The sequence below is a fragment of the Pseudorca crassidens genome, chromosome 5, assembly GCF_039906515.1.
Source record: "Pseudorca crassidens isolate mPseCra1 chromosome 5, mPseCra1.hap1, whole genome shotgun sequence".
In the NCBI taxonomy this organism is placed as follows: Eukaryota; Metazoa; Chordata; class Mammalia; order Artiodactyla; family Delphinidae; genus Pseudorca; species Pseudorca crassidens.
Window position 1 is genome coordinate 102,323,533 of NC_090300.1, and position 21,633 is coordinate 102,345,165.

Below are 21,633 nucleotides of genomic sequence, written 5' to 3' on the forward strand. Positions count from 1 at the left end.
TCATGTCAGTACTTGAACATGAATATGAGTACTCCAAGACAATATTCTTCAAACTGGAGTACACATACTCTTGTGGGTACACAAAGAATTTCCAGAGGTATAAGCATGGAGAACTTTAAGGGAATCAATGTCTACATCCGCAATTCACACACATGCTGTCTGCCAGAAGAAAAGTGCTTGTGCTCTACAAGTTTCCTTTTTTAACAACCCTTTCAAAAGAGTCTTCTTCTTACTTAACAAAATCTTACCAAATTAATGTAAGATCTTCTTACATTGTATCTTCCTGGGTTGGAAACCCCTCTGGGGCACAGACAAAGGGACAATTCTAGAAATACTCCTGATAGAGTCCCATGAGAGCAGAGCAGCAGCAGCTTCAGAACCAACCACTGGATGGATACAGGCAAATAACAGTGCCTGTTATTTCATCTGGGGACAACTCAGGGTAATAAGCTCTTGTTCCTCATCTCTTCTAGAAGTGAAATGGTTGCCAGAGGGATGTGTATTTACACTTGTACTTAAGTTGAAAAATGAAGCCAGACTTTTCCTGAATGTCTGATTTGGTTGACTGGTTTGCCAGTGATGACTTTTAGATTATATGGCAGACGTTAATATATATCTTTTGCAATTATTTAAACCTTGAATAAAAAATTCTAGATGCCAGCTTTAAAATGTGTGAAGGTGTACTTAGTTAAAAAAATTCTTTTAGAACAAATTACCGAAAGAGAATTAAGAAAACAATTCCATTTACAATAGCATCAAAATGAATAAAATACTTAGGAATAAATTTAACCAAGGAAGTAAAAGATCTGTATAGTTAAACTATAAGACATTGATGAAATAAAATGAAGAAGACACAGATAAATGGACTGATGTTCCATGTTCATGGATTGGAAGAATTAATATTGTTAAAATGTCCATACTATCCAAATGATCTACAGATTCAATGTAATTCCTATCAAAATTCCAATGTAATTTTTCACAGAAATAGAAAAAACAATCCTAAAATGTACATGGAACCACAAAAGACCCTGAATAGTCAAAGCAATCTTGATAAAGAACAAAGCTGGAGGCATCACATGTCCTGATTTCAAACTATACTAGAAGCCTATAATAATCAAAACAGTTGGTATTGGCATAAAAAAAGACACAGAGACCAGTGAAACACAAAAGAGATCCCAGACATAAACCCATCCATATATAGTCAATTAATTTTCAACAAAGGAGCTAAGAATATACAAGGGGGAAAGGATAGTCTCTTCAAAAACTGCTGCTGGAAAAACAGGATATTCACATGCAAAAGAATGAAATTGGACTCCTGTCCTACATTATACACAAAAATCAACTCAGAATGGATTATGGATTTGAACCTAAGACCTGAAACTAAAAGTCCTAGAAAAAAAATATAGGGGCAAGCTCCCTGACACTGGTCTTGGCAATGATGTTTTGAATTTGACACCAAAAGCAAAGGTAACAGAAGTAAAAATAAGCAGATAGGACTACATCAAACTAAAAAGAGCTTCTGCACAGCAGAGGAAACCATGAACAAAATGAAAAGGTATCCTACGGAATGGGAGAAAATATTTGCAAACCATATATAACTGATAAGGGGTTATTATCCAAAATATACAAAGAACTCATACAACTCAAAGCAGAAAATTCAAATAACCCAATTAAAAAATGGGCAAAGGACCTGAACAGACATTTTTCCAAAGAAGACATACAAATGGCCAACAGGTATATGAAAAGGCACTCCACATCACTAATCATCAGGGAAATGCAGATCAAAACCACAATGAGATATCATCTCACATCTGTGAGGATGTCTATTATCAAAAAGACGAGATAACAAATGCTAGGGAGGATGTGGAGAAAAGGGAACTGCTGCACACTGCAGATGGGAATGTAAACTGGTACAGCCACTATAGAAAACAGTGTAGAGGTTTCTCAAGAAATTAAAAATAGAACTACCATGTGATCCTTTGGTATATATCCCAAGGAAATGAAATCACTATCTTGAAGAGATATCTGTACTCCCATGTTCACTGCAGCATTATTCACAATAGCCAAGGTATGGAAACAGTCTGAGTGTCTGACAACAGATGAATGGGTAAACAAAGTGTGGCGTGTATGGGTGCATATATACAAATGTATTTTACATATATAAATATGTATATGTGTTACATATGTAAATACACATATGTAAATATATGTAAAGTATATTTTATACAATGTATGTAAAAGTGTATACTATTTAGATATAATGTATACATATAAGTGTTAATATATAATACATTATATATCTACAGTACATATATACATTTACATGTGTGTACACACGTGTGGGAATATACACTCACGTGTATATATATGTTAGAATATTATTCAGCCTTTAAAAAGAAGGAAATCCTGCCTTGCAATAACATGGATGAACCTAGAGGGCATTATGCAAAGTGAAATAAGCTAGGCAGAGACAGACAAACAGTGCATGGTATTACTTAAATGTGGAATCTAAAAAAAAAGTTGAACTCAGAAAGAGAGTAGAATGGTGGTTGCCAGGGACTGGGGAAATGGGGGAAATAGGGAGGGGCTGGTAAAACTATAGTTATAAGATGAATACTGTCTGAGGTTATCATGTATAACACGGTGGTAACAGTTGATAATACTGTATTTTATAATTGAAATTTGCTGAGAGAACAGAACCTAAGTGTTCTTACACACACAAAAAAGGTGAACATGTGAGGTAATGGAACTATTAACTTGGTGAGAATCCTTTCATAATTCATATATATGTATATCAAATCATCACATTGCATACTTTAAATATCTTATAATTTTATTTTTCAATTATACCTCAATTAGTAAAAAAGACAGCATTTGCTAAAAGAAAGTGCTATAATTACTCTTTACAGGAACAAATTAATTGTACATAATAGAAAATTATTTTAGGAGTTATGAGCAAACACTTGAAAACCACTGCTCTGTGAGATATGAACTAAAAACACAATGATAAGTGAGAATTTTTCTTTAGGCTGATAAGTTTCTCTAACACACAGAGTGTTCCTGGAGAAAGACACTTCAGATGTGGACCAGGTCCATGAACTAGTTTGTGTTCTTTGTTGGAGAGGCAATGTAGTATGGGGAAAAAGAACAGGCTCTGTCTACCCCTTCCTGATCTTTCTGACCCTCAGTTTTCATGGCTGTAAAATAGAGAATAATCTCAAACCCTATAGGCTCACCTGAGAATTAGAAGCAATAGCTGTACTACGGACTTAGCTCAGTGCTTGGCAGCACATCACTGGCACTAAAAGAATGGTAGCATTCTTTTACCAGAATTCTTTTACTATGGTATATAGTTTCAAATAATTTTAGTCTTTGGGCTAGAACTAAAGTTATTTACCTTTAGCCTTTTTTTTTTTTTTTTTTTTTGCGGTATGCGGGCCTCTCACTGTTGTGGCCTCTCCCGTTGCGGAGCACAGGCTCCGGACGCGGAGGCCCAGCGGCCACGGCTCACAGGCCCAGCCGCTCTGCGGCATGTGGGATCCTCCCGGACCGGGGCACGAACCCGTGTCCCCTGCATCGGCAGGCAGACTCTCAACCACTGCGCCACCAGGGAAGCCCTACTGCCTTTTTTAAGGTGAAAATTAGGTACTGATCGAATACCTATGATATGCATTTTAAGTCATTTTTTCCAGTAATGATGAGAGATTTTAGATTAGTCATTAGTCCTACCTGATGTTCTCTGTGAGAAAAATGGATGGCCCTGTAGGTCAGGAATATATGCTATGCCGACAGTTTGGGGTATTATCAATGATGAACTGAGTTAATATTGAGCCAGAATACCATTTCCATTAAACATCTGACACATACATAGTAAAGCCTTAGTCAGTCCTGGCATCACCTGGGAGCATGCTGTAATGCAAATTTTGAGGCCCATCCCCTGCGTACAAAATTGGAATCTGCCATTTAACAAGATTCCCAGGTGATTCAAATGAACCTTAAACTGTGAGAAGCACTGGTAAGGAACAGGCTCTGAGCAGAGAAGATACAATCACCAGGCGTATATGTAACTGAGTCGGGAAAGATGAGTCAGGCAGGACCATAAAGAGTCTAACTTATAATGACAGACTGGCATATACACGTGTATAAACACACACACAACACGAACACAGGCTTAGATCAGTGGTTCTCAACTGGGGGTGATGCTGCACCCCCATAAGATACTGGCCAATGTCTGGAGATATTTTTGGTTGTCACAGCTGGGGAGATGTTACGAGCATCTACTGAGACCAAAGATGCTGCTAAACATCTTACAAGGCCCTCCACCATAAAGAATCAGTTGGCCCAAAACGTCAATAGTGCTGACATTGAAGAAACCCTAGCGTAGATTATACAAGCATATTAATTGGAAAAGGCACAAAGGCATACTAATTGGAACTATTCATGGGAAAAGGAGCAATAATTTGACCTCACAGTTCTGAGGGGAAGAATTTCATATCTGGACATCCCAAGGTCTATGCTGCTTTCAAGATTATGAGTACCCTGGTTAAAAGCTCTCAAAATCACTTATCTGCTGTTACTAGCAAAACCAGAGTCAATGATAATCTGTATTAGCATATAAAGTCAGTCAGCATCAATGCCTAGAGCCTGTTAATATGCAAAGAAAAATAATGGAGACAGAAAATTGTTACTGTTTGGTTTAAAACCCAATCCTACTGAAGAAGGAAGCTGCCTTAGGACCCTCAAACTCCACACCCTTCTTACCAAAAAGATACCAAGTCTATACCCTCATTGTACACGTCCACAGTCCCTTGTCTGCAATTTCAAAGATCTAAAAACTACATAAAGTTTTTGCTAAATTGTGGCAGCAAAACTTCTTATCTGAACTCATTTGGCAGCAAAACCCGAATGGATGTGAGGTTATTTATTATCTTAATTATCCCACTTAGTGTAACTATTCACATGGTTTACTGTAGATGTATTCAGAGGTTTGCTTATAGGAGGTGGTGCCACAGGCCTTACTGAAGCTGTTATGTAATATATGGTGGATGCTCCTTACTGCCCTTCTAAGATTTGAAAACTCTAGAATTTTGTAAACATTTGGCTTTGGAAATTCTAGATAAGTGATTGTGGACCTCAAATAACTAAAATGCAGTCAACTCTCAGCAAATATTTGCTGAAAGCATTCAAATATATATTTGAAAGAAAAAAAATAACCTAGTCAACTATATGTGTGTATATACACATAAACACACACACTTGTATTATACACTCACATAAATATATATATATATATATCCCTGCATTAGTAGTTAGCATTGTGGCAATTAGCTTCCTTGTTTAGGGCACTGTGCACAACACGCCAGGCTTGCAGCTTCAAATCTTGTAAGACCAGCTAACTTTACAAAGAAACACCTTTCTTCAAGACTATAAATTAACCTCAAACTTTATCCTTCAAAATGCTTCTGGATATAAGGCAAGAAATAGTGAATGATTTAGGATCAACCCATTCACCATACCAGAAGTGCTGATTACAATTCAGTAGCATAACCAGTGTCTCTGCCTCTCTCTTTTTTTCCTCTCTCTCTCATACATACATCACAACCCTGCAATGTGTAACAGCATTACAAGCACCCAACTGGCTCTGGAAAGGTTCCATCAGGGCCTCCCTCCTATCCTGGATTCACATTGGTTGATGGTTGGGGGTATAACTCTTTCTGCATATAAATTCCTATTTTCCTCCCTGAAAGGCTTTACCTGACTAGCCTGTTGACTGTCCTAAGGTGTGCTTATGGGACTGGTCCAGGGGAATAGCAGGTTTTTAGGAAACAAGTAGTAACGAAATGCTGAGAGCAAATGTATTCGAATTGTCAGTTTCATGTGTCTAACTGTGTAAGATGGGGCTTGGAAACAGATGGGGATACCAGCTGATTTTCAGAAACCATGAAAAAGATAAATGAACTTGCACCATGCTGAAAAAGATGCATCATGCTTGCTGCTGAAAACACTGAACACAATGCAAACTGAAGCGTCTTCAAAATCTTTTTTGCCAGTTATGGCAATGCTAAGATTCACTGATGACCATTCAATGTTAATATTCTTTTCATTATACTTCAAACAGTCTTCCCTCCTTTGTATCCTAAGAAAACATACCTTCTTCTCATGAAAATGAAATAGCACATGGTATTATTTAATAAGCTGAAAAATCCTGAAAAGTTTTTGTGAAACTGTTCTCTAATAAAATTCTAAGAACTGTGATGTAGAGAGGGGAAAATATTTCACTGCAGTACTGTTAAATACCATTCTAATGCTAAGGTGGGAGGAAGAAGCACTTTGCCAAAGTTTCTGTAACCACTTCACCACCAAAGCAGTTTCCCATGGACTCTGCCACTGGGTTGTGAAGTCACTACCTTTCGGGAGGGAGCCGCCGTGTTTCTCTTCTCAGGTTCCCATGTGTCTCAAACAGGGAGTGGGACAGAGCCAGAAGCCATGGGCAAGCCTCTTGCCAAGACTGTGGATGAGATCATCAACCACCCCACCCCGGCATCCAGACCAGCTTCTTCAGAATTTCACAGCCCACAGCCCTTGGGCCAGCCTGTCAGGTTCTCAAAACAGGAAAAACTAAAAGTGGATCCTCCCCATAAAAAAGTTTGAAAGTTCTTTCATTATACAATTATTTTAAACATGTTCCTCTTGTGTAGTGTAATTACAGAAGAGTGGATTAGAATCTCAAAAAGGACTCTTATTTCCAAGAAGAATACCCCAAGTTAACTTCCTTGTAAAATGTCCTCTCAAATCCTAAACAACTTTAAAAAGAAAGTTCTGTGGCAAGGAGTAAAGACATGCATTGGATAGTTAACTCATTCCTAGTAGAAAAGATATATTAAAATATTATGAATTCTCTATGCTTGATCAGAAAACAAATATTTATAACTTCTCATCCATGACAAGTCTTTTAGTTCAATTTTTCAGGGATTCCATCCTATTTTAGCTTCTGTATAACAATACTGCAAAACTGTAATTACATCCTCTCTAATCAGCCCATTACCAGCGTAATTAAGGAGTGCCACAAATTTAAAACTATGACCTCAATACTGAGGGAAAAAATGTGTGGAAGAGACAGTTTATATTGCAGGTAAAATGTCCTCCTGTTTTGTTGACAAACTTAAGACATAAAGAAAAAAAATAACATGTTATCATAGAGTCATCATTCAAGAGGGACTCATTATGTTCCTGATAAGAATTTTTCCTCCATCATTTCTAACATGTCACTTATCAAGCTCTTTTGTATCAAATCCCATGCTCTTCCCAAGTGTTATGAACACTCTAAACCCCTTTAGGTGCCTGTCAATTACTCTCATTCAACTACCATCCACTGTGGGGACAGAGATATATGTGAATTGATTCCTGACACAATGTCAGGCTAGTGTAAACCAAATTTAAACTGGCAAATAGGTCCATCAGTAAAGTGCCTAACTTCTAAGCAATGTGAATAAATTTTATCTTAACTAAGAATCAGGAAGCTGATCACCAAACATTAATGTATCACATAATGGTTCAAGCCAACCATCTGATAAATATAATAATAACCACATTAATAAAATGGATCAACAACACTTATCAAATGCTTATTATGTGCCAGCACTGTGAGAATCTTAGACAAATTATCTCATTTAATTTTCACAGATGGCCCCTGAGATAATACAATTATTGCCTCCATTTTTCATAGAGGAAACTGAAGCCCTGGGGATATTAAATAACTGCCCAGGTTAATTAGTTGGTAAGAGTAGGGCCAGTCTGGAAGCTTCCTCCAACTGAATCTCAAGCTTGTGTCTGTTTTTACAGCCTTCAGGCTACAATGTCTACTGATTATACTGTTACACAAGCAATTTAAACCAAATATTCTTGCCCTCCTGGTGAACTGCAACTGTTACCAATCAATGAGGGGTGGGAGGAAAGCAGGTAGTGAAAACAAAAAAAGCAAGACATCTGTTTAATAAAGATTCTCCTCCCCCATCAAATTCAGGAACTCCTTTCCATATACTGTATGAGTCGATACTGTCTTTCTAAATTACATAAATGTTTACTCACAGCTGACAAGTTACTAAAGCACCAGTTACAAAATAGAATGTGCTCTTGTATTTTTCAGATTAAAAAGGTTAATTGACCAAGAAACGGAGTCCCAGAAGAAGAAGGAGCAAGAAAAAGAGAAGAGGGTCACTGCCCTGAAAGAGGAGCTGACCAAACTGAAGTCTTTTGCTTTGATGGTGGTGGACGAACAACAAAGGCTGACGGCACAGCTTGCCCTTCAAAGACAGAAAATCCAAGACCTAACCACGAGTGCAAAGGAAACACATGCTAAACTAGCCCTTGCTGAAGCCAGAGTTCAGGAAGAAGAGCAGAAGGCAACCAGACTAGAGAACGATCTGCACACGCAGACCACAAAGTTTCACCAGAACCAAGAAACAATTATGGCGAAGCTCACCAATGAGGACAGCCAAAATCGCCAGCTTCGACAAAAGCTGGCAGCACTCAGCCGGCAAATTGATGAGTTAGAAGAGACAAACAGATCTTTACGAAAAGCAGAAGAGGAGCTGCAAGATATAAAAGAAAAAATTAACAAGGGAGAATATGGAAACTCCAGTATCATGGCTGAGGTGGAGGAGCTCAGGAAACGTGTGCTAGAAATGGAAGGGAAGGATGAAGAGCTCATAAAAATGGAGGAGCAGTGCAGAGATCTCAATAAGAGGCTGGAAAAGGAAACATCACAGAGTAAAGACTTTAAACTCGAGGTTGAAAAACTCAATAAAAGAATTATGGCTCTGGAAAAATTAGAAGATGCTTTCAACAAAAGCAAACAAGAACGTTACTCTCTGAAATGTAATTTAGAAAAAGAAAGGATGACCACAAAGCAGTTATCTCAGGAACTGGAGAGTTTAAAGATAAGGATCAAAGAGCTAGAAGCCATTGAAAGTAGGCTGGAGAAGACAGAATTCACCCTAAAAGAGGACTTAACTAAACTGAAAACATTAACTGTGATGCTGGTAGATGAACGGAAAACAATGAGTGAAAAATTAAAGCAAACTGAAGATAAGTTACAAGCTGCTGCTTCTCAGCTTCAAGTGGAGCAAAATAAAGTGACAACGGTTACTGAGAAGTTAATTGAGGAAACTAAAAGGGCACTGAAGTCCAAAACTGATGTGGAAGAAAAAATGTACAGTGTAACGAAAGAGAGAGATGATCTAAAAAACAAACTGAAAGCAGAAGAAGAGAAAGGAAATGATCTCCTGTCCAAAGTGAACATGTTGAAAAACAGGCTTCAATCATTGGAAGCAACTGAGAAAGATTTCCTAAAAAACAAATTAAATCAAGATTCTGGTAAGTCCACAATAGCATTACACCAAGAGAACAATAAGATTAAAGAGCTCTCTCAAGAAGTGGAAAGACTGAAGCTGAAGTTAAAGGATATGAAATCCATTGAGGATGACCTCATGAAAACTGAAGATGAGTATGAGACTCTAGAACGAAGGTATGCTAATGAACGAGACAAAGCTCAATTTTTATCTGAAGAGCTGGAACATGTTAAAATGGAACTTGCCAAATACAAGTTAGCAGAAAAGACAGACTCCAGTCATGAACAATGGCTTTTCAAAAGGCTTCAGGAAGAAGAAGCTAAATCAGGTCACCTCTCAAGAGAAGTGGATGCACTGAAAGAGAAAATTCATGAATACATGGCAACTGAGGACCTGATATGTCTCCTCCAGGGAGATCATTCAGTTCTGCAAAAGAAACTCAGTCAACAAGAAAACAGGAACAGAGATTTAGGAAGAGAGATCGAAAACCTCACTAAAGAGTTAGAGCGGTACCGTCATTTCAGTAAGAGCCTCCGGCCCAGTCTCAATGGAAGAAGAATCTCTGACCCTCAAGTATTTTCTAAAGAAGTTCAAACAGAAGCAGTAGACAATGAGCCACCTGATTACAAGAGTCTCATTCCTCTGGAACGAGCAGTCATCAACGGTCAGTTATATGAGGAGAGTGAGGACCAGAATGAGGACCCTAATGATGAGGAGTCCGTGCTGTCCTTCAAATGCAACTCATCTACTCCCTGTCCTGTTAACAGGAAGCTATGGATTCCTTGGATGAAGTCCAAGGAGGGCCATCCTCAGAATGGAAAAATACAAACTAAACCCAATGGCAACTTCGTGCAACCTGGAGATCTAGTCCTAAGCCACACACCTGGGCAGCCACTGCATATAAAGGTTACTCCAGACCATGTCCAAAACACAGCCACTCTTGAAATCACAAGTCCGACCACAGAGAGTCCTCACTCTTACACAAGCACTGCAGTGATACCAAACTGTGGCACCCCAAAGCAAAGGATAACCATCCTCCAAAATGCCTCCATAACTCCAGTGAAATCAAAAACCTCTGCTGAAGGCCTTATGAATTTAGAGCAAGGCATGTCACCAATTACCATGGCAACATTTGCCAGGGCACAGACCCCAGAGTCTTGTGGTTCCATAACTCCAGAAAGGACAATGTCACCTATTCAGGTTTTGGCTGTTACTGGTTCAACTAGCTCCCCTGAGCAGGGACGCTCTCCAGAGCCGATAGAAATCAGTGCCAAGCACGCGATTTTCAGAGTCTCCCCTGATCGGCAGTCATCGTGGCAGTTTCAGCGTTCAAACAGTAACAGTTCAAGTGTGATAACTACTGAGGATAATAAAATCCACATTCACTTAGGAAGTCCTTACATGCAAGCCGTAGCTAGCTCCGTGAGACCTGCCAGCCCTTCAGCATCACTGCAGGATAACCGAACTCAAAGCTTAACTAATGGGGCACTAAACAAAACAACCAATAAAGTCACCAGCAGTATTACTATCACACCAACAGCCACACCTCTTCCTCGACAATCACAAATTACAGTAAGTAATATATATAACTGACCACCCTCCCTTATTTGGTTTATACCGATATTATTGCAAGGAACTCAGTCCTTTTTAATTATCCCTCCACATCCCTCAAAAGACTGACTGAACTTGTACTTTGGGAAGGTTTATGCATGAACCGTCCAAGAGTATCTGAAACTAACTGTTGCCTGCATAGTCATATCAAGCGTGCACTTACTGTATATTTTTTCATTTACATACCTGTATGGAAAATATTTAGTCTGCACTTGTATAAATACATCTTTATGTATTTCATTTTCCATAACTCACATTAATTTGACTGCAACTTGTCTTGGTGAAATACTTTAACATTATAAAGCAGTAAATAATTTGTTATTTTTACCATTGCTTGCTGAATTTTCTTTTGGTCATTTTGTGTTCTTTTTTTTGCATGTATAATAGAATTTTATTTCCTGTTCATAATGTCTATTAATTCTTCCTTAAAAACAAACAGGACCTACTTCCCATATACAGTCAACTTCTGATCACATATTAGAGGAGGAGGAGGAAGTAGTTGAAATAAATGAAATTTTATGGCTCTTTGATTTCAAAGTGAACTATAAGATCTCTCAGGAGCAAACTTCATGCTTGAGATGTATCTCAATATCCCTGGTGCCCAGCACAGTGCTTAGCACGTGTTAGGAATTTAGTTACTTAATAAATGTTTACTGATAATCACTGAATAAAACAATATTAAATAATTTGTTTTTGTGAGCACATATGAGCTGATGGTGAAAGTAAAAAGCTTTGAAATGTGATAGTAAGCCAGAAAAAGCACATTTGGAAATACAAGTTACCTTCACAATCAAGAGTTGACTGTATTTCTACCATAGATGAAAATCCCCTTAAAACATTTATGTCTACATCCAAACCTGGAATCAGCCACTAAGACATATGCTCTTGAACACTGCTTCAAAGCAAAAATGTCTTTCTTGTTACTTTTTCCTAGTAGGTTCCCATAATTTGAATTACTTAAGGTAGGTGCTTCCTACCTTGTTTGTTTGCTAGTGGGCTGCATTCAGAAGCTTAAACTTAACTGTGTGTGTGTGTTTTTTTAACCTCCCAACAAGCAAATAAAAACCAAAGATAATTACAATGTAAGTTATAGAAAAGGCATATTTAAAAAAAAATACAGTATGTTAGTTGAGGGAAGTTTCTCCTGTGATTATTGTTATGCCATTTTCAAGATAGGTGAGAAAAACTCAGTAATCCTTAAAAAAAAAAAAAGCATCCTAGGAATTCTGGTACTCTGCTAATGGGACTCAGCATAATTTGTACTTCTGTAGCAGAGAACAGCTTTCAGAGGAACATTTTAAATTACAAATCTGGTCCCCAAGCCACATTCAAAAAAGATGATTTCAGACAAAGTAGCTCATTGCCATTTTCCCTTTTCCAACCTCATAACTGTTAATTTAGTGTGGTCAATTTTATTGCCAGTTATTGATTTTAAACACAATTCATTTAGACACCCAGGCAAACTGTGAAGATCTTTAGGAGTAAAAGGAATCTTTCACAATTATCCTCCTTTCCCTGCAAAATCAATTTCATGATAGCAAAGCAAGGATTTGTTGACAGAAACACTTCCATGGTGATGAACTGCAACACCAACGCTGTGGACTTGCATCATCATTAAATAAATTTGGATGAAAGCTGAGGCTAGTGATGAATGAGAAAGCTTCTGTTTAAACACATTTATCTTGGGAATTGGCAGTGACCCAACTGTATTACAACATACATGATGGTCTAAATGTTTTCCAAAATTGTTTTTATTTTTAAGTCACCTTGGGTTAGAACTTTAGAAGAAACTACATACATCATTTTACATCTTTCAAAGTAGACATTGATAACATTGCTGCATGAGATGTCTTTCTAGATAATAAGAGAGTACATATAATGTTTTGGTGGGTAGTGATCAACTAATCATGAAATAATAAACAGAAACCAGAAAGAATTAAAGGACAAAGTCTTCCCAGCACTTCCCAAATTTTGTCACATAATGACACAAACAGAAAACACACTGGATACACACTGGATACAATGGATAAAGAGGCAGAGATGATCAGGGACTCCTGATCAGGGACTCCTGTCATCCCCAGGTTGCTCCTGTTGTACTGAAGGAAAGATCCATTTTTGGCACACCTGTAACTAATAGAGTTTGAGAGGCTCTGGGCTATTCATTAGTAGAACTGTTTTGTGAGGATTCAATTTCTTATCTTTTGTGAGCCAGAGCAATTTTATACAATAAAGTTAATACCACAAGTCCTGTGCTCCATGATTAGGATGCACAAATCCTCATTTCATCATCTGCTCCAGATATTAACTATAAATAGGCTTCCCAAGTAATTAACATTATTGGAAATTTACTGGACTTTCAAGGAACTGAACCTCTTTTAGAGGTTCCTCTACTAGGACTACTTCAGTGTAATGACTCATATCCACATCAAAATTTAGGAACGCTGTCATATTAATAACATATATAGATTACTAAAAGTGCTACTAATTAAAGTTTATGGTAAAGAGAGTATCATCTCTGAAAAAAGTACCTTCCCTTTTCCATAAAATCACACAAAGAACGACACATCCTAGATTTTTGGCCTTTAATTTCAAAAATAATTTTTTATAACTCTGCGTGTGTGCACGCACGTGTGCATGTGTGTTTGGGAGGTTACAGAATTTTCTTTTTCATTCACATAAAATCATGGAAGAACCTTGAAAACTAGGAAGGAGAGAGGAAGTGACACTGGAAAATCTTCATATGAGATATGTGAAAGTGGAGGGTTGTATTCCTGAAGAAAAGAAAGCCTTTGAGAGGCTCACAGAAGACAAGACTGTTTCTATAAACATCTGAAAAAATACCTTCCTTTCATTTCATTTCATCTGAAGTCCCAGCTTCAGAACCAAGATTCATTTTACTCAGTCCCCCTATCCCTTTAACTTTTTGAGCTGCAGCATTCTATCACAGATTTGAATGATTTTACCACATTTTTCTTCCCTTTTAAGAGCATTTGCAAAGCTTTCCCAAGGATGCCACTGCTCTCTGGGTCACCCCTTCCAGAAGGACAATGTGCATTACTATAGTTAGATCTTCACACACAAAGGAAAGTCTCTACAAGATGATGACAGGATTATATAAACTCTACCTAGAAGGTTTCTACAACTACATTTCACAATGCCAAGACACTAGGCATGGGGTCTTCATGACGCCCAAAGTATAAATTAAGTTGCACTGTGAGATGGCCATAAAAGGGGTAATTAATTTAAAATTCTTAGACTTGTAGCCTAAGCATTCTGTGATCTTTATTGACTAAAATATAACTCCACACAAAAACATATTTTTAATAGCTTTTTTGATTCCAATTCTTTACGAAGTGAGTCTCCTTTGAAACGTGTTAGACAAAGGCAGGAAAAGAGCTTTAATAACAGTACAGTTTCCCTACATTTTGGTTTCTGTTATTGTTTCCTCCTCCAAAATAATCATTTTACTTTGCAATCCTAAGAGAAAAGATAATCAGGGAATAATGCATGCCCGAAACGTTAGGATCAATGTTTCTGAAAGTAAAATCCAAAACACATGTATGAGAATCCCCTGATGCCCCACCCAGAGCTATCAAAAGTCACAATCTCTGAGCGTAGGGCCGCGGAAGCTGCATTTTTTAACAAGTTCCTCTGCTGATTAGTACGTACCTAAAGAAGGAATTCCATTGTTTTAGGAATTTCTATACTGATAAACACTAGCAAATATGTTCTGACTCTAGTCTTGCTCTATCAGAATGAATTACACCTGTCTCAGGAAGCGTGCCTATTCCACCCTCTAGTGGCTAGCATGACAAACAGAAGGCTTAGTCTCCAGGGTTTTTTTTTTATTCAAGAGAAAAGCTCAATAAAATCTACTATTTTATAGGTGGGATGTTTCCCAGTTTTATAACTGTAGCAAAGCATAGATGCCTGAATAATTAACTCAGCAGTAGCAGGCTGTCTGACACCTACAAGCTCTGTTTCTCCCTCAGATCCCAGGCCCTCAACATAAACCCTACAGCATTTCTTGGGAATGGTCCAGAACACACATTAAAGAGAGCAGTTTGGATGAGCCAAAACAAAGGACTCCATTCACCTTGGGCCACAGTGAAGCAAATGCAAGAACAAGGAAGATAAGCGGTTCAATAAAATCCCCAAACCTTAAACCCCCTTAAAATTCATTTTCATTTAGATTAAACTTTCCTTTCCAACAGATGGATCCTTCCACTGTGCAGTCAAATATGTCAGAGCAGGCAGCCCCCAAAGGCAACGCTGTAGGGTAAGGAATCCTTAGGGAGTCCAGCAAGTTAACTGGCCAACACACTCCTAAGTACTTTATAATTTGATAATGAATTAACACTGTTCATATGGCAACACATACAAATCTGTCAATATTCTATCAGGACACCAGGTTTTACAACACTTAGAATGGTGCCATAAAAATGTAATCTGGGCTAACCTTTAGCACTGCAGTCAACAATCCTAGAGATAATCCTCTTGTGGCCTCATTTTAAAATTTCACTTATTTTTTCACAAAATTATTGGTCAAGAGAAATAAAAGTTATCTAATTATTTGAGATAATTTTTTGAAAGCCTGAAATTAGTTTTATTTTAGTGAGTTCCTTTTTCCTGCATAGCCAAATGGTTCTGTATGATATTTTTGTAAGGTTACCTGAAAGAGACCTTTTTTTTTTTTTTTGCCTATTAGTTTAGTTTTGCTTTTTTAAAGGTTAGTCATCTTTGGATAACCAACAATAGGCCCTACAGACCTACAAAGGCTGTCTCACTCTCTGCCATTCTTTAGGTCCCTGGAAGGGTGGAGTGGGTTTACTAACTTACATAGCACTCCTGTCTCTGTGACATGCACAGTGTCTCAGCATGCAGTGTCTTCTCTTCAAAGCACATGGACACAACTGATCAATCCACTGATCATGACAAACTGAATTGGGTGGCTATTAAGGAGACAAAAGATTCACTGTCCTTCAAGAGCTTCTGTCTGGTATGTAGAGATGAGAATCTTGAATCTGACTAAATATAAGCCTCAAAACAAATTTAAAAACCTGCACTGAAGAGTTTCATTGCATAAGGCTTGTTTCCACTAACTTGACAGATTGGCCCAGAGCACGTGCATATTTGAACATTTATATTTGTATTACTACCTTGTACCTCTGTCTCTTTCAAAGATACCATACTATAAACCAGTGTTTTTAGATGAGCTTTCCATTTCTCACATGCCTTTGGGAGAAATAAACAAGAGATCTAGACAAACAACCAACTTTGCCTTAATGGGGGAAAAATGGGTTTCACCAGGATTCCCAAGAACTTAAGAAATAACCCTTTACTGTTTAGACCTTTCAAAGAGTCCTCTCTGAGGAGTTTCAATCCCATTTGTATTAGCTTATAACCACCACAGGCACAATTGTCAAGCTCTATTCATTCCTCGACAAATCACCTACAGAATGAACCCACAAATATTTATGAAGCACCTAATATTACTCATTGTTGTGCAGGACAGCTATGCAGGTGTTAAGATTTAGAATCTAAGGCAGGAGTTGAGGACTACCTTAAAAGGTAATTAAGAGCACAACACAGAAAGGAATTCTATAGATAGCAAAGCACTTATAGGAGTTTGGAGGAGGAGCAGATTACTCTGGGCAGGGTTCAGGGGTCAGGTTTCAGAAACAGATAAGATTTGACTGGAGGAGGGGTGGTGGGCTGGGAGAGGAGGAAAACTTGGGATAGAGAGAAGACAAAAGGCTTTCCAGGAGATGCTCAGTGCAGAGGTATGGAGGCAGGCAGGAGAGCAGAAAACCAGCATTCAAGGAACAGTGAGCAATGCAGTGTGGCTGATGTTGAGATAGCTGGGGCAGGGGTAAGGTGCAAAGGGCACGTATTGTCAGACCACAAAGGGCCATTAATACCGTGCTAGGGAGCACTCTGTCCTCAAAGGTTTCTGGGCAGTGAGATAAGAGAAAACTAATCCTTTATACACTGTTATTTTATTTCATAATAACCCTATAAAGTGGGTATCATCACAATTTTAAAGATTAAAAAAATTTAAATTCTGAGAGGTAAAGAAAATTGTTCCAGGTGGCTTTGTTTGTATGACAAAAAAGAGACATGAACACAGGTCTAATTCCATTGTCCCATGGCAACATACTGAGAAGTTACCTCAGTGCAAGGAGGGGAGCAAAATAAATTGTACCTAATGCTCTCCACTGCCCAGGGACACAGACAGGGCGCCTAACATTACCTGCCTGCGCTCTGCCTCAGAAGCCTGCCGCTTTGGCCAGAACACTCGGAACACCCCTACGTATGCCTCCTCCCCATTGCTTTACCTGGACAGATTTCTCTTCTCTCATCAAGTGATCTACACTGAAAGGTCTGGCTCAAGCCTTACTTCTTCTGAAGCCTACCATGATCACCACAGACGAGAGTGTCAATCTGCCTCCCCTTTCAACTCCTCCCGTCTCCAGGCCACTGTTAGGTTAACTGAAAGGCCAAGCCCCACACAAATGAGCAGGCATGGGGAAGATTCACCTGGGGATGGTGCAGTGGATAAGAGACGGAAGAAAGCAAGACCAAGGAGAGGTACAAGTCCTCATTGTCAGCGAGCACTAAAGCTGCAGTCCAAGTCCACTCTATCCTAAAGCAGGAGTCTATGAGCAAAGGCACAAATTCTAGGCATGAAGAATGAGTTTGGACAGGCTATCAACATGTGAAGAACAGAGGTACCTGATCGGCCTCAGAGATGGCTGGAGTGAAAAGCATCAGAAGTAAGTGAAAATGATCCATAGAAACAGCATCACAAGCATGCACATCAAAGCTTATAAGTAGGTGGCCACCTTGACAGTCCTGACAGTGATCAAAAACCTCCAGAAAAGGCAATTTAGGGATCAAGGTTTAGCCATCAAAAAGACAAGCACCACCAGCTTAGCCCAGAGGTGGTGGAACTTCTGCCTTTGCAGAACCCTTGAAAATCTTCCTGGGATGGTATACCCTAATTCAGGGTTTCCATTTCTCAAGCAACATCATGACTTATAAGGAAAGACTTATGGTCCGAAAATCACTAAAAAAAAAAAAAAAAAAAAAAAAAAAAGCATTGTATATTTTTTGAGCTCAGAGGGAGAAATGTTAGGGTTCATCCTTGTCAGTCTCTAAATTCTGCTTCCAGTTCAGGATTAAATGACTGTAAACCAAGGGAGCATCACAAATAAAATTGCCATTTTAGAGGAAAATCTTCAAATTGGTCTCCAATTATCTCTCATAACAATTAAGTGCGTATAAAAACCGGCTTCAATGCGGCCAGTCAAAGCAATTCCTCAAGAATTACTATCCTTTACCGTTAGAGAGTTGGCTGTTTTTTTCCCTTCTCTTTAAAAAAAAAAGAGCTATTCCTTTTCTGTTCTTTGCCTTTTAATTGTGTTCTTGCCTGAATTCACTGATATCAGTCAGTTTTGAGGCCTCAGAAAAGTATCATTTTATAGAAAGAGGAGTTAACTAAAAACTGCAATAGATCCCCAAAGAGTCCATAACATAAGAAACATTTAAACACCTGACAGTCCCTTCAGGGCAGCGGGGATTACTCTGAGAAGGATAATATCTCTCATAGTGACAGACATAAGCAGCACAATTTTTTTATATAAAACTTTTTATTCTGATTATAACAATAGTACATATTTATTACAAAAATTTCGGAAAATATAAATGCTGCCAGAGCCGCTGACTTCAGCTTCTAAGAAGGGTAATAAGAGGATTAGGGAGAACAATGGACAACTACTACTATTTTTTTGGGTCATCCTATCAACTATGGCCCTATTCCAGGCATTCTCAGACTACCAATGAGGAAGGAAATGTGCTATACGGGGACCATCCTGTAATTACTGATCGCCCCTGTGCTAAGGAGTGGCAGATCCCCCTACAGAGTGTGAGTTTATGTAATCTGTTCAGCCCAGACACAATGGCCCAGGGGACAGCCTGGTCACTGCAGAAGAGAGGCAGAATTTCTTTCCCCCCAGCTAGCCAATCAGTGCCTGGAAAATGGTTCAATCACTGTGCATTGTTCAAGTACTGGAAAGAAATGCCTCCTCAGAGGGCTGCTCTCAGAACTAGTTACACTCTTATCAGTTATTAAGATAGGCAGCCTTGTAGAGGGAATGTGGGCACAGGATAGGGCCCAACAAAACTCACCTCTCAGGCTCTGGGAAAAGGATATAGAAGTACCCATGGTGGGAGAAGAAAAAAGGGGCAGATGAGGAGGAATTACGTTTTCTCCCTGGGCTGTCTCAGCTACTTGAATGGTATCAAGAACTTTTCTATGATGATTCTCAAAGCAACAACTCCAAGTTTTCAGTGCCTACCAAACAGTTCCATGTGTGGAAGGTCCAACTACACTTCACACTTGGCATGTGCCCCCACCCCAGTGCACTGTCACTCTTGGATTGCTCTTTGGATTGCTTTGTCTCACTTCTGGTGATGGTCCAGCACCTTCTCTGTCACCCAGGGTCAAAATCTGGGTCCCATTCTCCACTTCTCTTCTCATCCCCCAAATCCAGTCAGCCACTCTGCCCCGGTATTTCTTCCTCTGCCCTCCCCCTTTTATTTGTGCTAGTACTCCCCAAATCCACACCTCAGTACAGATGCTACTGTAAAATAGTAGCATCTCTAATCCCTCACCTCTAATCCAACCTTCACTTGTATTGCTGGTGATCCTTCTACAACACTGTCCTGATCATGGCAATTCTTCAGTCCCTCCCCTAAAAGCAGCACTTACTTAGCACTTACATTACCGAGTGCCCCAAATCCAAACCTTCTATCAGACCTCCACCTCCCACCTCATCTCCTTTTGAAACCCTGGACATAATCTGCACCCTCACCAGGACACAGTACTCACCAACCTCTCACACACTAGCAGGGCTTCTAGCCCTATACCTTTACTCATGCTGTTCCTAGGGCAGTAATGCTCTTCTCTCTTTGTCCCTTGTATTGAAATCTTACTCCTACCTCAAGTGCCAATTCCTCTAGAAATCTCTTTATTTTTCTCAATCTTCCTCTGAGTTTCCAAAACACTTCTGTTTGTACTTTTATTACAGCACTTCATTTTGCCTCATTATAATCGTTTGTTACCCCTCCTATACTATACTCTCTTGAGAGCAAGAATCAGCTGTCATTTAGTTTTGAAACTCTTATATCAATGTTTCTCAAAATGCAGTCACTGATCACATTTATCAGAATTACCAAGGACTCCACAGATTTCTACATACCCACACCTATGAAATCTAGTTCAGGGAATCTGCATCTTAACAAGCTGCCTGGGTCATTCTTGGGCTTATGAAGTTTAAGAACCACTGTCCTACCTTATCCAGGACTTAAATACGGCTGGTAATAGGTGCTCGACAAAGGTGCGCAGGTCTAACAACATACCTGGTGGCCACAGTTGGCTCGCATTTGTTCTTTTCATTGAATCATTGAATGTCAAGGTCAAAGGGCTTTATAGTTGGTATAACTGCATTGTTTTTTGAATAATTAAAAGATAGAAAAAGACAGGAAAGACTAGAAAAAAAATGTTTTCAAGTGAACTCTAAAACAGAAAGACAATGAATAGACTAAGTAGGATAAGGAGGGAAAAGGATGTGAAGATACTTTTCTGGGCCAGAGGTGGTTAGAAACACAGCCCAGTAATTGACACTGCTTGGTCAGCTGCCGCAACTGCTATGCTTAGCAACATGTCTCCAATAATTAATTGGAGAGATGGGAGAACAAGGGATAAAGCAGAAAAACAAGAAAGGTAAAATAAACAAGAAGATAAGTTATGATTAGGATCAAGAAATAAGCACCTTAAGAACAGATATAAGGAAAAAGACAAAGATAATAATGTTGACATTAGTAACAACAAACACAGACCTGACACTTCAGATGTGCCCGGGACTTTTCTACACAATATCTCTACCAACTAAGGAACTTGCAAGTAGGCAGTCTAATCCCCAAATAAGGGTTACAGATGAGGAAACTAAGGTCTGGACAGGCTAACTGGCTTGCTCAAGGACACACAGCTAGGTGGTGCCAGAACCAGAATGGGGACCCACCCGGGTCTATCTGGCTCCATAGCCAGTGCTCTAGCCACTAATCCAAAGCTGTTGCAAAATATAAGCTGGCGAATGATTTTTAAAAATTACATGGGTGCAAATGAGGGAATGAGAAAGAGAGGAGTGGGTACCAAAACAGAAGAAGAAAAAAAACTGAGGTGAAAAACCTGACAGATGAATAAAAAGAAAGGGAATAAACAAAACCGTTCAAGATTAATATGTTTTAACATTCTATTTCTACATGTGATGCTATGTGCCTGGGCACAAAATGGAAGCAACTAGGTTAGGAAGGATTTTTGAAAACTGTATTTCAATGCTTATTCTTGGATTGCCCTCACGCCCATGGTGTAATTACTACAGAGAGATTGGGAGGTGACTAGGTACAACCACAAACCATGTTACATTATAAAATACAGGCATCAATTTCCTCTAGCCTTCACCTCAGAAACTGGACAACTCTTAAATACAAATCATAGCACTGTAGCTCTATTTAAAACCAAATGTTCTCTCACAAGAGGTTAGTGAGAATAAGCTAATGAAACTACAGAGTTTCCTTTTAAAGGACCCCCTGCCATATAAAACTGTAA

At 38.9% G+C, this 21,633-nt stretch overlaps 2 protein-coding genes across 7 annotated transcripts in view; one reads left to right on the forward strand and one right to left on the reverse strand.

The window, feature by feature from the left end:
* CMSS1 (cms1 ribosomal small subunit homolog) overlaps nt 1-21,633 on the reverse strand; it is a 382,923-nt gene that overhangs the window by 346,077 nt on the left and 15,213 nt on the right. The window lies entirely within an intron of this gene.
* The window catches only part of FILIP1L (filamin A interacting protein 1 like), a 224,398-nt gene that overhangs the window by 198,293 nt on the left and 4,472 nt on the right, over nt 1-21,633 (forward strand). For 3 of the 4 annotated variants that reach the window (XM_067739115.1, XM_067739116.1, XM_067739117.1), the window contains one exon: nt 8,147-11,288. In XM_067739115.1, the coding sequence (XP_067595216.1) occupies nt 8,147-10,943 (2,797 nt within the window). In that variant the 3' untranslated portion in view covers nt 10,944-11,288. Of the gene's footprint in view, nt 1-8,146; nt 11,289-21,633 lie in introns of those variants that run through there. The other variant, XM_067739118.1, reaches the window with a different exon arrangement.